The 14,584-nt window shown below is 34.9% G+C and overlaps 1 protein-coding gene across 1 annotated transcript; it reads right to left on the bottom strand.

Moving 5' to 3' along the window:
- Positions 1-2,561: 2,561 nt before the first annotated feature.
- LOC120631896 (bilin-binding protein-like) lies at positions 2,562-7,061 on the bottom strand. The gene is made up of 4 exons (XM_039901571.1): positions 6,938-7,061; positions 4,797-5,013; positions 3,503-3,607; positions 2,562-2,797 (listed from the first exon to the last, which is right to left on the bottom strand). Exons 1-4 carry the CDS (start codon positions 7,037-7,039, stop codon positions 2,649-2,651), a joined length of 573 nt encoding a protein of 190 aa, XP_039757505.1. The 5' UTR covers positions 7,040-7,061; the 3' UTR covers positions 2,562-2,648.
- Positions 7,062-14,584: the final 7,523 nt, after the last annotated feature.

Below are 14,584 nucleotides of genomic sequence, written 5' to 3'. Positions count from 1 at the left end.
GTACCGTGGAATTTGGAACTCCCTACAAAAGACCTATGTCAGCAGTGGACGTCAATCGGTTGATATAATGATGATGACTGTGATAACTACAAACCAACGTGAAACGTGGTGACGGCATATTAGAATACGTACCTCTGGTATTCTCGTGAGTATCGTAAGGGACTAAGGGAGTATAAAGGAGAAGAGCAGCATAATCTGTGCAACCTCGGATTGCACCGTGTATAAAACTCTTTATAAGCACACCTGATTATGAGGATCGGAGAATAAAACATTTTTTTTCTTTTTACTATTAATAATTGACAGGCCAAGCAAATGGCAGATGACGTCCGTTCACCTGAGGCAAAGGTGTTAAGCCTCATGTGTCTTTAACTAGAACGGCACCCACGCTCTTCAGACTGGAGAATAGTTACAACAATGGTGCTTATCGGCAATCTATACTTATAATAAAACTGTAAATGGAAAATTTCTGTACATTTAATATATTTTGAAAATTTTGACCGGGGGATGCTTTATAATCGATACTAAGTCCCAAACAGATTTTTATTTCATTTTTGTCTGTCTGTCTGTCTATGTCTCTGTCTGTCTGTGTCTCTGTCTGTCCGGGCATCACGTGAAAACTACTGAACGGATTTAAATAAAATTTGGTATTGTGGTAGCTGGTATTCCGGGTCAACATATAGAATAGAAAGAGATTTTTTTTATCAAATTTACGTTATAGCTCCGTTAAATTTGAACCAATTTTAATAATTCTAGCTTCTGGATTGACTCATACGCGGACGAAGTTCCGAGGGTCCGCTAGTATTTAATAAATGAGTTTGGACCTTTTTTTTGGATATGCCATGAACACCTTTTAATACCTTTAATCTCCACAACATGTATCATCTCCTACATAAGAAACAATTTTTTTATTTTTTTGTTTGGCACTTGACAGACTGGTGATAGAAATGGAAGTTTGAAACTGGAACTCCCTTAGGGGATGTAATTAGAACATAGGTTTGCACCCATTTAGAGATTTCTAGATTTACTATCTTGAGCATTCTTCAATGCATTAAATAAGTCTGATAACAGTTTAAAGTGAACACTGGAACTACCTTTAGGCATGTCAAGTTTCTGTTCGTACAGTTGGTTGTCATAAAAACTTTGTAATGCACAAAATGACGAGAATCTGATGATAGAGTTAGAACTTGGAACTAGCTTTATGTATATGATTGGTAGTTAAGTTTACAATCATATGGTTTTTTTTAAAGGGCATTCTATGTATAATGAAAATAATGATTCGAGTCTGATGATAAAATTGTTAGATATTGGAACTAATTTACGGTATAATATAATTAATAGATAAGTTTGCGCACATGGAGTTTTTGTTGACATGAAAATAAAATTAGAGGTCATAAAGTTAAATGATAGGATTTTGAGTCTGATGATTGAGATTGGAGTCAGACTGAGTACCAGGTAGTCGTGACATATAATAAAAACTGATGAGAACTCGATGAGCAAGTTCTTATTAGTTATATGTGTATACTGTATATTTTTATATGTATATATATTTTATGTGCATAATGATTCTATAACTAAGCCTCCACTGTCCATTCGTCTGCCCGTTCATCCGTCTCTCTGTCAGCTAGCTCTATCTCAACAACCAAGAGTAGATAGTTGCAATTTTAACAGCATGAGTATATTTATATTGCCGCTATAACATAAAATAAAGGAAGTAATAAAATAAAAGTGAGTGTTACAATATATGCCAATAAGTTTATCATTAATTGATTGATTTAAAAAAGTGTGTCTAGTATATATCTATAAATGTGTAGGGTTGCAATGTAACTGATCTTTACATTTTACTATGTTTATTATAATAAAAGTAAGCTACATGTCTCCAATTAAATTAAATAATAAAGGCTTTTAAAGGCATATAATCTATACATTAACAAAATGACTTGACGGCCGATTGGCGCAGTGGGGCCGCAGTGGGCTTTTTAAATACTAGGCCTGTGAGTTCGATTCCCAGAACTGGAAAATGTTTGTGTGATGAACATGGATGTTTTTCAGTGTGTGAATGTTTATCTGTATATTATAAGTATGAATGTATATTATTATCATAAAAATATTCATCAACTCTCTTAGTGCCCAAGACACAAGCTACGCTCACTTTGGGGCTAGATGGCGATGTATCATGTGTGTATTGTCTTAGTAATTCAAATTCAAAATTCATTTATTTCAAGTAGGCCTAATTAATAAGCACTTTTGAAACGTCAAGACAGTCTATTTGTAGTGACTACCTAGTAGGAATATTTATTTCATTATTTACTTAAAGGAAGTAAAGCAAAAACTTACAATAACTGGTTCAACATAATAATATGTTTGTTCTTGTTTATTATTTTTGAGAAGGTATTAGAAGGTTCTTTATGCGTCGGTTTTGAAAATTGATTCCGTTTTTTGAAGGTAAAGCGAAAGGAGTTATGCGGAAATGTGATCGTGAATTCGAAGGACAATTAAAAGAAAAACATATAATATTTTTTTTAAATCTCTATATAATTTACGAGATTCTTTACATTTTTTTTATTAATATCTACTATATCTATACTAGCAGTTTTTGATATAAGAGAGTTAGACCCGCTTGTAACAAATTCTGACATCCGTATGCCTTATTAGGCCTTGACCTTGCAGGCTTCTTCGGAGAAATCGTTCCAGATCAGTTTGCCGCCGTCAACGAAGTCGTTCTCGTTAAGGAACTTGTCAATAGCGGCCCTGCTGGTAGCCTTCAGAGTCTTGGAGCGTGAGAAGACCCAAGCGTAGTCTGCAAATGTATATATAGTTAATATCAAAATATATTCTAACTAGAAAGTAGGTTGATGAGGGACGAGGAAAGGTCCCTCACTGGCCTTCGTAGTAAGGGTGTAAAGCGTCGAACTAAAGCAAATCTACGTTACAGATCTATGCAGACTCTGCAAGGAGGCTTGGAGACGCCACAGCATTTTATCTCTTACTGCCCCGCGTGGATGCTAAACGTAGCAATCTTTTGGGGAAGTATATAACTATTATTATTATTGAAACTGCTGCTGTTCCTTGCAGCAACCTATACTTGCTGGGAGATCTAGACAGCGGCGTCACATTAGATGATAACCGGTCAACGTGAAACGAGAGATCAGGCGAACCCGAGCCGCAAGCAGAAGAAGAGTAGATCATCATCATCAAAAGCCTATAACAGTCTACTGCTGGACGATGGACGGCAGGTCTCTCTGGGATGGTTTGCGCATTTTCATCACTCTGGGCAGACGAGTTGTTGATCGCAGTAGATAGTAGAACTTGCACAGAGGACCCTGCTGCCCGATCTTACTTATATTCTCTTACTCGCCCCGAACGACACCCGCGGATAGAGGAGAAGAACACACGGGTCCTAACTGTATTCTAAACAGCCGTCACCACGCGGCACATTATTTTTTGTACTGCACTTTTAATATATCATTTTAAGACAGGGGTTATAAAAAGTTGTTAAAAATACCTTGACGGGAGGTCTTGTCCTCATTTTCTTCGCAGTGGAAGAGTACGGCGGATTGGTCGTCATTGTAGAGCACATACAGCGTGTTCTCTGTGATGGCACCACCAGCTGAAAGTTTATAACATATTATTAAGGTTCGAAGCTCCATTCCTTCTCACATTTTCAACATTTCTCAAGCCAGAATCCGTCCCGTCGATTTGACGGTAAACGTACACTAAACTCTTCTTGTTTAAATAACTAACACAATTTAAATAATATTGACATGTTATAAATTATGTAAATTAGCATTAAAAAAATTGTGAAGCAAACTAGCACGTTTGTGTATTTTGAGCCGTATTTGAGTTATTCATAAAATAATATTATTTCATTTTAAATATAAATTAAATATAACTTAGTCAAACAACTATGTTTTTTCAAACGAAAGTATGTGCTATATTTTCGAGAAGAGTTTATTAGTTCGAAATACTAGTATATTCGTTTTTTTATAGGTCTGAATATTTATTGTCAAGAGCTATCTCATAACTGGGCAAAGATTTCCTCTATCTCGCCGGAGTGAATTATCGAACTGTAGTGTAAAGAAAAACAGAAACATTGACAAAACCCGGAAATATATCGATATTCAACTTTTATATACAGACTATTTAAGAGGCGATTAAACTGCAAAAAGTATACAGAAAAACCTAATATAATAGGATAAAGATTATTGGAGTATTGTACCTATTCAATAAAATATTTTTAAAAACCAACCACAAAAGCTAACAATTAACGTAAAAAAAATATCCTTATGATTTGGCAATCGGCCGACCCGAAAGATTAATTAGAATATAGGCTTAACCTTGACATTCAGTTTGCGATTTGTCAGGACAACTTTTATATTGAAACAAAACAATGTCCTTCCTGAGGTTTACACGCCCGAGTATTGGTGGAATAACAATTTGACGTTGAAGTAAAACCTAATTAAAACGGGAATTTCCTTCAATGCGAATTCCTCATTTGAATCAATAATTGATCAAAATTACTTCTTTTACACATAATTTAAGAGCTTTCTGCAGAATTGTATAAGAAGCCTGTACCCGCCTGGGGGCTTACAGAGCGAACAGTTAACTTTCTCTTTGTTTCAGCTTTTACAAACAACAATCTATCATTTATTTTTTCACAGCTTCTCCAATATCCACTCTCTAAGGACATTTCGCGCCGATAAAGGCCCATTTTTAATCGGATTAAGCCTTTTTGTTTTTCGCATTTTTGTCATTTTTAAGAAGACATTTATGGTTATATATAAATGAATGGTTTTAACCTCCATAAGGATAGCTGAAGATCATTTTTCCGGTTTTGCCAGCATCAGCAGCTAACTTGGCGGATCCCTCAATCAAACGCTTCTTGCCGAAGGCAACGTCGTAGTTCTTCACTCCCATCCCATCACCTTTTGGTGTGTACTCAGCGTAGCCGCAGTTGCCATTCTTTTCCATTTTGTTTTTGTACCTTGCGGCCTCAAACCATATGCCAGTTCCGAACTGTAAGAAATATATAAAAAATAAAAATTTAATAAACGATACGTTATGATAACTGTCCACCAAGCAGAAAATCCCTTGATGGTAAGACAAACCGAATCCTATGTTCACCCGAGGCCTGGGTATTAGGTCTCATGTCCCTATTATTACAACACGCCAGATCGAAACTCAGCAATATCAATGATTGTAGTACGCCCCCGGTACAAGCTCTGACTCAAAAACTCTACTCCAACTGTCTGGTGACTAGCTCGCTTAGTCATCCCAATCACTAGTCTAGCAGTTAAAAGAGGCATTATCCCAGTATAGACATTATTTTTGATCTTTTTTATTATTATATCTAATGATATTTTAATATCAGTAAATCAGGCTCAGCTCATAAACATAATGTATTAAAGTTACTTGTATACTGATCAACTTCTAGGTATAAATGTATTAATTGTAGAATTTGCAAGTTATAAAAATAAACGCATATTACATACTATGCAGTTTAATCACAATCATATTGATAAATATCACTATAAAGTCACACATTTTATCCGAATATTCGTTCCACAAATCACAATTTCGTCAGTATATCAGTCTACCATTTCATCTGTCTATTTGTTTGTTTGTTGTATGTTTTAGTTCTTTATTGCAAACTATATAATAAGACACAAAGGCGAAAATGCCATGAGGTATGTTATGAATGCGTTAATATCAAAGAGTCTTTACCTCGTCGTTTAACTCGTGTACGCATGGATGAAAAGCTACATTAAAATTTATTGCGTAAAATAACATTAAAATATTCCACAACTATATAAAATATTATCTTAACCCCTGTTTTTTAAATATACAGAGTTACGGTAAAGAAACCAGATTACAGTCGATTTAGTAATATTTTATTACTTATATATCAAATAGACATATTCAAACACACACCGTATCGGTTCCATTCGTGGATAATAAAAATAAGTACCTACTCGTTAATACATAAGTTGTCAAATTCGGGTTGAAGATCATATTTTGAAAGCTTGCTGTATAAATGTTCAAGTGTTTGATGATAGCAATTTATAAAATACTTAAGCCTGCCAATTTTAAGATTACATTTGAACCACAATAATTTTAAAATAAGTTTTAGATCACTATATTTTCCGCTAATTTCTAAATTTCATTAATGATTTTAATGAAATTTAGAAATTATGCAATAATAGGCTGTGATGCCCACAAATTTAAAATTACATTTATAACACTTTAATGACCGCTAATTTTGAATAAACATTCAACAATATTGCAGCTAAAGGAAAGCTAAATCTTTTATTTAAATTAATTAATTAATTAGGAATATAAAAAAATTGTACAACTATTTTATCACTCTCCTTATATAATAAATATTTTATTAAAATTTAACCCAAAAATTAAATTAAATTTGTAACACTTAACTGCCCGCGAATTTTAAATAGCATTGAAATATAACGCAGCAAGACGAAAGCTTCGATTCATATTAGCTGATATTAAAAGGAATCTAACTTTTTTTATCAATTTTCTGAAGTAAAAAATATATTATTGAAATTTAACTAGCGACTAAAATAACATTTATAACACATTACTGCCCGCGAATTTTGAAATAACGTATTAGAATAACCGAACTAAAAGAATTATTTAAAGAAATACGAAAAAATATATATTTATTTTTCTTAAATTATATTCTATTTAATGCATGTTACTTATTTTTATCTTTATTTGTTAGGGTGTTTCAACCCCTACGGATTTAATATTAAATGTTTCATTGCAATTACATTGTTGCACAATGATTTATCTCTTTCTGACTTCAGTAATATAACATTCAAAAGAAGGAGACAAAGCATGGGTAATTTTAAAATTAATTTACAACGATCATTTGTAGGGGGCTATAATATTTCATACTATTTTCAACTAATTCGATACTTACAGTTTTGAAGTCGAAGTTTTCAGTGGCTACCACATTTGTGGGACAACCGGCTTTTGAGGCGGCGGCCGAAGCCACGAGGGTGAGTAGAAAGAATCCGAACATTGTTGCTATATTGTCGCTGAGATGCCTGAGCTAACTGATGAACGACAAAGAATGCCACTCTTTATATACCACCTCCCAGGTCTGGTCAGAGGTCGCGATATCGCATAAACATACAATTAATATTGGCGGATCGTCTATACATTGTACGTATAGAAAAAAAGATTAGAACATTAGAACAATAGTCCCATATCATAGATTTCTTATATTTATAAGTTTTTTTAATGCGAGATTGTATTAAATTATTAACTTATTAAAATATGTGATTGAAATAGTAGGTACAATAGAGTACCAGTTTTTATTTCGCAGATTTATTGTTTTTTGAGGAACGATAGTTTTGATATATTTATTTTTGCTCTATTCAACAAGGCATAGTTAAAATGAGAACAACTATTTCAAAATCCTTAGATGTCAAAAAAATAAAAATAGTGCCTAAAAAAATGCCTCAAAAAGTGCCTTTTTAAGGGAGAAAGGATTTTGTAAGGAGTTTTAGTCTTTAACGTTTCTTACATGGCTGGGAGAGACGGGTCCCGTTCTTTATCACTTGCACCTATAAAAATCATTACTTGCAGTTTACGGAAGTCGAAATTACTAACTCACTCCCATTGATTATAAATAGAATTGAATTTTTTGTACTGGGTTAAAAGTACATTTATATATGTCTCTGAGAGAAGCGCTTTATTAATTATCAATCAAACGGCGTTACGTATGTTATATATTATTAAAATTCAAATTTAAAAATTATTTGTACGTGCTCATATATATTATAACTTTTCAGTATTATCAGGTTATGGTGATAACTAAAAGTCTGTTTTTTCTTACCTGTCTTATAATGGACACAATCGTTTCTTTACATTTGGGGTAAAGTTTATTTAAATGGAAGAATGGAAATTAAGAGAATGCTAAAAACACACTAGTACATGTTTTTATTTATTTGTTCTATTTTTAAAACATATTTTTCTATTTAAAAAAAAATGAAAAGATCGCTTTCATTATAAGAAAAGATATAATAAAAGGGTGAGTAGGTACATTCGTTTATTAAAAACTAAAGCTACGAGGGATCTTACACGCCATGGTTTAAGGTGAGCCCACGCTCCTTTTTTTGCTTTTACAACTGAACAGAATTTATTAATGACTAGCCGCTGCCCGCGACTTCGTCTGCGTTTGATTTTGGCTTTTGATGTGGCATTCAATTTAGTTTTAGTTCTACAAAAAATTAAAGTATCCAGTATCGGTAAGCCTTAAATGAGGGGTTTGCTGCTGTCCGCAGAGGAGTTCTGTCCTCTATCTCTGACCACATTCAGATCTACACAAAGTTTAAGCAAAATTAAACATATATTATATCCTCTATAGGACAAAAATAATTATTTAAATCGGTTATAATTTGACTTGTGTAAATGTTGACTTTACCATTAATAATGGTTGGGTGTGAGTGCGAAGAGAGTACATCGCCGAAGATCAGTTTGGAGTGGAATATAAAGATTGAAGAAGTTATAAATGGCTACAATACAGATCGCGGAATATAGCAAATTATCTATGCTTAATTTTCATAAGACAATTTTATTTCTCACAAGAGTTTTTATGTACTGTTTTGTGTATGTAATGAGTATTTATGTACTTATAACCCAGTATAAAAGCTTCAATTCTATTTATAATATATTTGGAGAGTGCGCTCAGAATCTTTTTAATTTAGTTTCATCTTCATCTTTCTACCATCGTAAGGATATACACCGTTACGTATTTGATGTGCCTTGGACTCGTAAAAAGCGTTTTGCTTCCTCGTTCCTACTTCGCACCGAAAAGATCTGGAATGCCCTTACGGCCTCCGTCTTCCCCCATACCTATAACATAGGTTCATTCAAATCAAGAGTGAATAGGCATTTCCTAGGCAAGCGAACTCCGTCCTAGGCCGCATCATAACTTATTTTCGGGTATGATTGCGGTCAAGCGCTAGACTGTGGATTTAAAAATAAAAATGGGAGTCCGTTAGTAACTCCGACTCCTATAAACAACTATAAATAATAAATTGTATTCGGTGTACCTAAATGATAAGGCATGGAAGAAACGGTATAAGCTAAAACTCCTTTCTTAATCCTTTCTACCTAAGAAAAGATTTTTGAGGTACTATTTTTACATTTTTGTCAGCTGAGCATTTTAAAATTGCAATTTATTATGGTTTTCATAAACCCTTATTAACGTTTGGTTTTTTTTTAAAAACCTTCTCCAATTATTTTTTTTGTAATCGAAAGTACCATCAGTAAAGTGAGACCTATTTGAATACAGAAATAGTTAACCTTAGCCACAGCCGCAGCCTCCCAACAGACTAGACTATTTCAGAAATTATAAATTTACCAATTTCACCTGCCAACGACAGAACCAAGGACCTCCCACTGTTATATACAGAGCTGACCACTATGAAGGGAGATGTACTATGATATACACGTTTAAGAATGGTCGAAGTCGCGTGTAATTACTTTAATCCAAGTCTATAATTATACTACTTATGTCTATATGCTATAATACTATGAGGAAGTAAACTTTGTCAGTTTTTGAGTTCGTGAGATTGTCGGGGTTAATCTATGTATCTACTGAACTGATTTTGAATATTCCTTTAGCAAATAAAGCCACATTATTTTGAGTGCCATAGGCTATATATTAACCTGAAAACAGAAAAGAACTTTTCGTGGTAGTCGGATTTGCAAAGTAATACAGAAAAAACGGGCGAATGACAACCGTTTTACGAACGCTGTCTTAACGATAAGAGATATTTGACTGAGTTTTAGAGAAATGTTGTAGAGCTTGATAATGTCTAGAAAAAGTCACCGACAGTAAATATCTAACTTTTAAATTAAAGTAGTTTTTTTACATAAAAAAAAGATTTTTTAAATTTTATATCTATGGGTCGGTTTTATATCTATGGCGACGTCGTGGCAGATTGCTAGCATAAGATATTCTGATTGAAGGCCTGTATATGAGTAGTCGCGAGAGAAACGTGATTTGATAAAAGCCTATTGATTTTTACCAGTCAGTGAATTTGCGTATTGATATCAAGGTCATTTTAATTCTAAACGATAGACCCCTTATGACGTGTTTTATAAATGCATGAATAATAACGAAATAAATAAATTAAATAAATAAAGCGTTTATTGCTGATAGGTAATATCTACACTGAATAAATTATTATCGATTAAATCTCGCACTATGATTTCTTTCATTTTTACTGCAATCTCACCTGGTGGTAAGTAATGATACGCTACCTGATGTAAGCGGGCTAACCTGTTACGAAGTATGGTATTCATACGCCTAATCGGTTTATACGCGACATCGCACCGGAACACTAAATCGCTAAGCGGCAAAAGCTTCAGCCTCTGACCAGACCCGATAATCAGAAATTATAAATTCCCAAATTGCTCCTAACGGGAATCAAACACGGGACCGCCTGCTTAAATTCACAGCGCTCACCGTTGCGCCAGGGGGGTCGTCAACTCCATGCATAGTATAATTTAAATAGCTTAACATTGAAACAAAGTGTTGAGATTAGTTGACTCCATACGTATTTCAGAACATTATGGAGAACTCTCTGGCTCTCAGGTTGCCTCACGATGTTATCTTCCAAAATTCATTTATTTCATGTAGGTAGCCCTAATATAAGCACTTTTGAAACACCAAGTATGTCTGTTTGTTGTGTTTCTACCACCGCCAAAGGCGAATATTTAATTCTTAAAAAACACTTAATTTTGAAAAGTTATAGGTGCGTTTGGGTTCAAACTCGGCCCGTCGAGTAAAGCGGAAGTCCCACCCCTAAGCAATGGAGTGCACTTCATACATGCACAAAAGCACTGCATACCCAAATTATTTTATATAACTAGTATTGGAGGGGAATTTTTCCATTTTATGCCATCTTTCTGCTTTATGCATACCCTAGTCGAAAATCCTGTGCACGCCACTGCCCCTAAGCTATCACAATGTTCACACAATTCAACATTGCAGACAAATTCATCATCATCATCTCTTCAACCGATTGACGTCCACTACTGGATAGGTATTTTCAGGGAATTCCGAAATCCAGCCCCGGAATATTCGGCTTTGGCGGTGGTAGAGTCATTTCCAGCGACTCGCTTGATGACGTTTGCCACATCGTTCTTGGACCTCGACCATCGACTGGGTTCTTCACATCTGGGACCCCAACGTCCATCGGTTCTCTAAACTGTGTGCCCGCCCATTGCCACTTCAGCTTCACGACTCGCTGAATCATATACTAATATATGAAGCTGAAGAGTTTGCTGGTTTACTTGAACGCGATTATGTCAGGAACTGCTGGCCCGATTTGAAAAAACATTTCATTGTTTGATAGCCCATTTATCGCCAATGAAGAATGTTTCAAAATCGGGTTTTTTTTTCCTTCTTTCCTCTGCGTTTGGTTAATGTTTCAATAAAATCCACAAAGTTGTTCCCCTTTAAAAATTCTTATACAAAGTTCGCGACAGCATCCTATCCTACTAATATTATAAATGTGAAAGTGTGGATGTTTGTTACTCAATCACGCAAAAATGGCTGAACAGGTTTGGATGAAATTTGGCATGCATGTAGCCTTGACACGTAAAAGAACATAGGCTACCTTTTATCCCGATTCCTTAAGTTGTTCCCGAGGGAAAACAGAAAATTGTTTACGAGCTAACCCGCGGGCAGACAGCTTTGAATTTGGTATGCATGTCACCAATGCTATGGAAAAGTACATGTTCTTTCTTTACCAATCTCTCATATAGTACCCGAGGTAGGGTTAAATATTGTTAACGGGCGAAGTTTTAGAGAGCGACGACCTACGGTATTTAACATTTATGAAGTCCACGCAGACGAAGTCGCGCGCAGAAGCTAGTATGTCTATGTTTTAAGGTTGACTAATACGCAGACGAAGTCGCGAGGTACCGCTAGTATAATTATATAACAGACAAATTTATATAATGATATTCGCTTAACAAACTAAATTAAATAACAATAGCTAACAATGTAGGCGTGGCCGCAAACATAGCCTTATAGGGGTGGGCTGGCAACAATTCAAAGCTTTTGTTTTTCAGTTACCATTCCTTAGTCACCCGTAACGTTTAACATTTTTGAATTTGAATTTGTTAACTAACACGTTAGGGGTATGATTGTTATAATAAGCCCTAGTAATCCCAATTGGTTTCTACGTGGCATTATACCACAACGCTTATCCCTTGGTGGCACGTCTTTGTTGGTTGGGGGTGACAAGCCAAATTTCAGGAATTATAAATTTCCAAATAGCTCCCACCGGGGATTAAGCCCGACCTCCCTCCGAGGGAGGTCGTCTAAATAAACCCATACCTGGTTACCTTTACCTGATGTTTCTACAAACATCATGTTGCAACGGTAAATCGATACCTTCTTCTTTGCCTTCGACCACCCAAAATGTTACTGTATGAGACTGTTAATACCAAAATGGTATCTCATGAGAAGCTTACGTAACTATTATTGCCAATCCAATACCGGCCCACAGTTCACGGGTCTCCTCTCATAATGAAAAGGGTTTAGGATTTTGGATTAGTGATTTTATGAAGTTATCCAGGGTATGCTGGATTCCTCACGATGGTTTCCTTCGCCGTTATAACAAGTGACATTTTTATTGCCTAAATAAAATAAACTAACACAACTCCGGAAAGAAATAGGTCTAAGGTAGGCTGGGGATCAAGCTCGTTCCCAACGAAGAGAGGCCGAAGCCCTAACCTATCGCCGCTTAGTTAATCGAATAATAAGTTATTAATTATGGCAAAAATAACAGTGGCTGCAAGCACAGATGTACAGCGCTTTGGCGACTATGCCCAGTCAAAGTTATTTTAGGTAAGGTATGCCTAATATGTATCTATATGTGCTTTATATATCTTCATTACGTTATTGTTTTATTGTCTTAAATATTATCCCTATCCCTACTAATATTATAAATGTCAATGTAAGTTTGTTTGTTACGCTTTCACGCAAAAACTGCTAAACCGATCCTCATGAAACTTTGTACACATATTCTTGGAAGTGATGGAAGTAATATAGAATACTTTTTATACCGACATTAAGCTCGGTTCCTTTGGGAGAGGGGGTGAAATTGTTTGACGATTTTACACCATAACTCCGACAAATTATAACAGATTTAAATAATTATTTTTGTACTATACTTAGAGGTTATAATGAGTCTAAATTTGCCCAATTTTTGTGTAGATCTGATGAATGTGGTTGGAGATAGAGGACAGAACTCCTCAGCGGACGGCAGCAAACCCCTCATGAATGCGACATCAAAAAACAAAATCAAATGGGGCAACATCTAGTATTCATAATAAATATTTCTTTTTTTTTACATGCTTTACAATCTTATTACCCTTTAAATTTTTTTTGACATTTATACTTTTTATGTCTTCTCTATGCACAAGATTTAGGCATAACCCTGTCTACTTTACTAAAGGTTAGACTGGTAGGAAATGCCTCCAGGCATTCAGTTTTGTTCAGTTCCATATTCCTTTTTTTTATTGCGCAATATATAATTTAAAAAGCAATCATACAAACAATGTCCAGTATTGAGTTTCAGTTTTCTTGATCAACCGCCCCTTCATGTACACAAAAGTATTTTCGTCGTTAACATTATTGAAAAAAAAACTCAACAAAACACGTTCTTCTAAATACGTACAGAAAACAAAACGAAATCGTAAATAAACGTTTTAAAGACACGGTGGTATTTCAAAAAGCTGTACCTACAAAAAAGTTACAAATAAACCATAAAAATATTCAATTGACATTTCGATTTCCTTTTGTTTTTTTTTTTTTTTTTACTTTTTGATTCTTAACTTTTTGTTTATATTTTTTTTTATAATCCCTTGGCTATAGCCTCTTTCTGTAGAGTTACAGTCTGAGATGGTAACGGGCATCATTATCATTTCACTGCTGGACTAAATGCCTGTCCCAATTGGAGTGGTTGCTTATTATCGCACAGCTGGGCAGACGTTTCGATGATCGCAGTTGATGGTAGTAGTAGCACAAAGGAATCTGCTACCCGTTCTCTGTTTCCTTAGTCGCCTCAGACGAAACCCGCGAAATGAGGATGGTTACAGTGAATTATTGTTAAGTCTAAACAAATAAATTATTTATTTAAGTTAAGTCTTAATAGATTTAAAAATTGTTCATTATTTCTCAACATCTCCTGAGGATGCGGTTTCGGAGCGAAACCTGCGTAATTTTCGGTAATGTACCTTACATTGCCAATTTATTTGGTGCGGAGTACAAAGATTGAAGAAATTTAAATTAAGTTTATTTTGATACTATCTTTATATATATATTTCTTGTGTGCGTGTGTATGTCACTGAAATCCTCCTAGACGACTGGACCGATTTGAATAAATTTTTTGGCATACGTTTGGGTGGCCGATAAACAAATTCCTTTAAAGCCGGCAACGCATCGGTGGCTTCTCTGGTGCTGCAGATGTTTCTAGGCGGCGGTGATCACTTAACATCAGGTAACCCACTTGCTCGTTTGCCAAAAAAAAAAATTGTT

This window comes from Pararge aegeria, chromosome 19 (genome assembly GCF_905163445.1).
Source record: "Pararge aegeria chromosome 19, ilParAegt1.1, whole genome shotgun sequence".
Taxonomy (NCBI): Eukaryota; Metazoa; Arthropoda; class Insecta; order Lepidoptera; family Nymphalidae; genus Pararge; species Pararge aegeria.
Note: the sequence above shows the minus strand (reverse complement) of the source record. Positions and strands in the feature narration are given on the sequence as shown.

What these genes read in the sequence shown, in the direction of transcription:
- LOC120631896 (XM_039901571.1), bottom strand. Translation starts at nt 7,039, where the DNA reads ATGTTCGGATTCTTTCTACTCACCCTCGTGGCTTCGGCCGCCGCCTCA. An exon ending in AAAACTTCGACTTCAAAACT is followed by an intron (nt 5,014 to 6,937) that starts GTAAGTATCGAA and finishes TATTTCTTACAG; the next exon opens with TTCGGAACTGGCATATGGTT. An exon ending in GGACAAGACCTCCCGTCAAG is followed by an intron (nt 2,798 to 3,502) that starts GTATTTTTAACA and finishes ATACATTTGCAG; the next exon opens with ACTACGCTTGGGTCTTCTCA.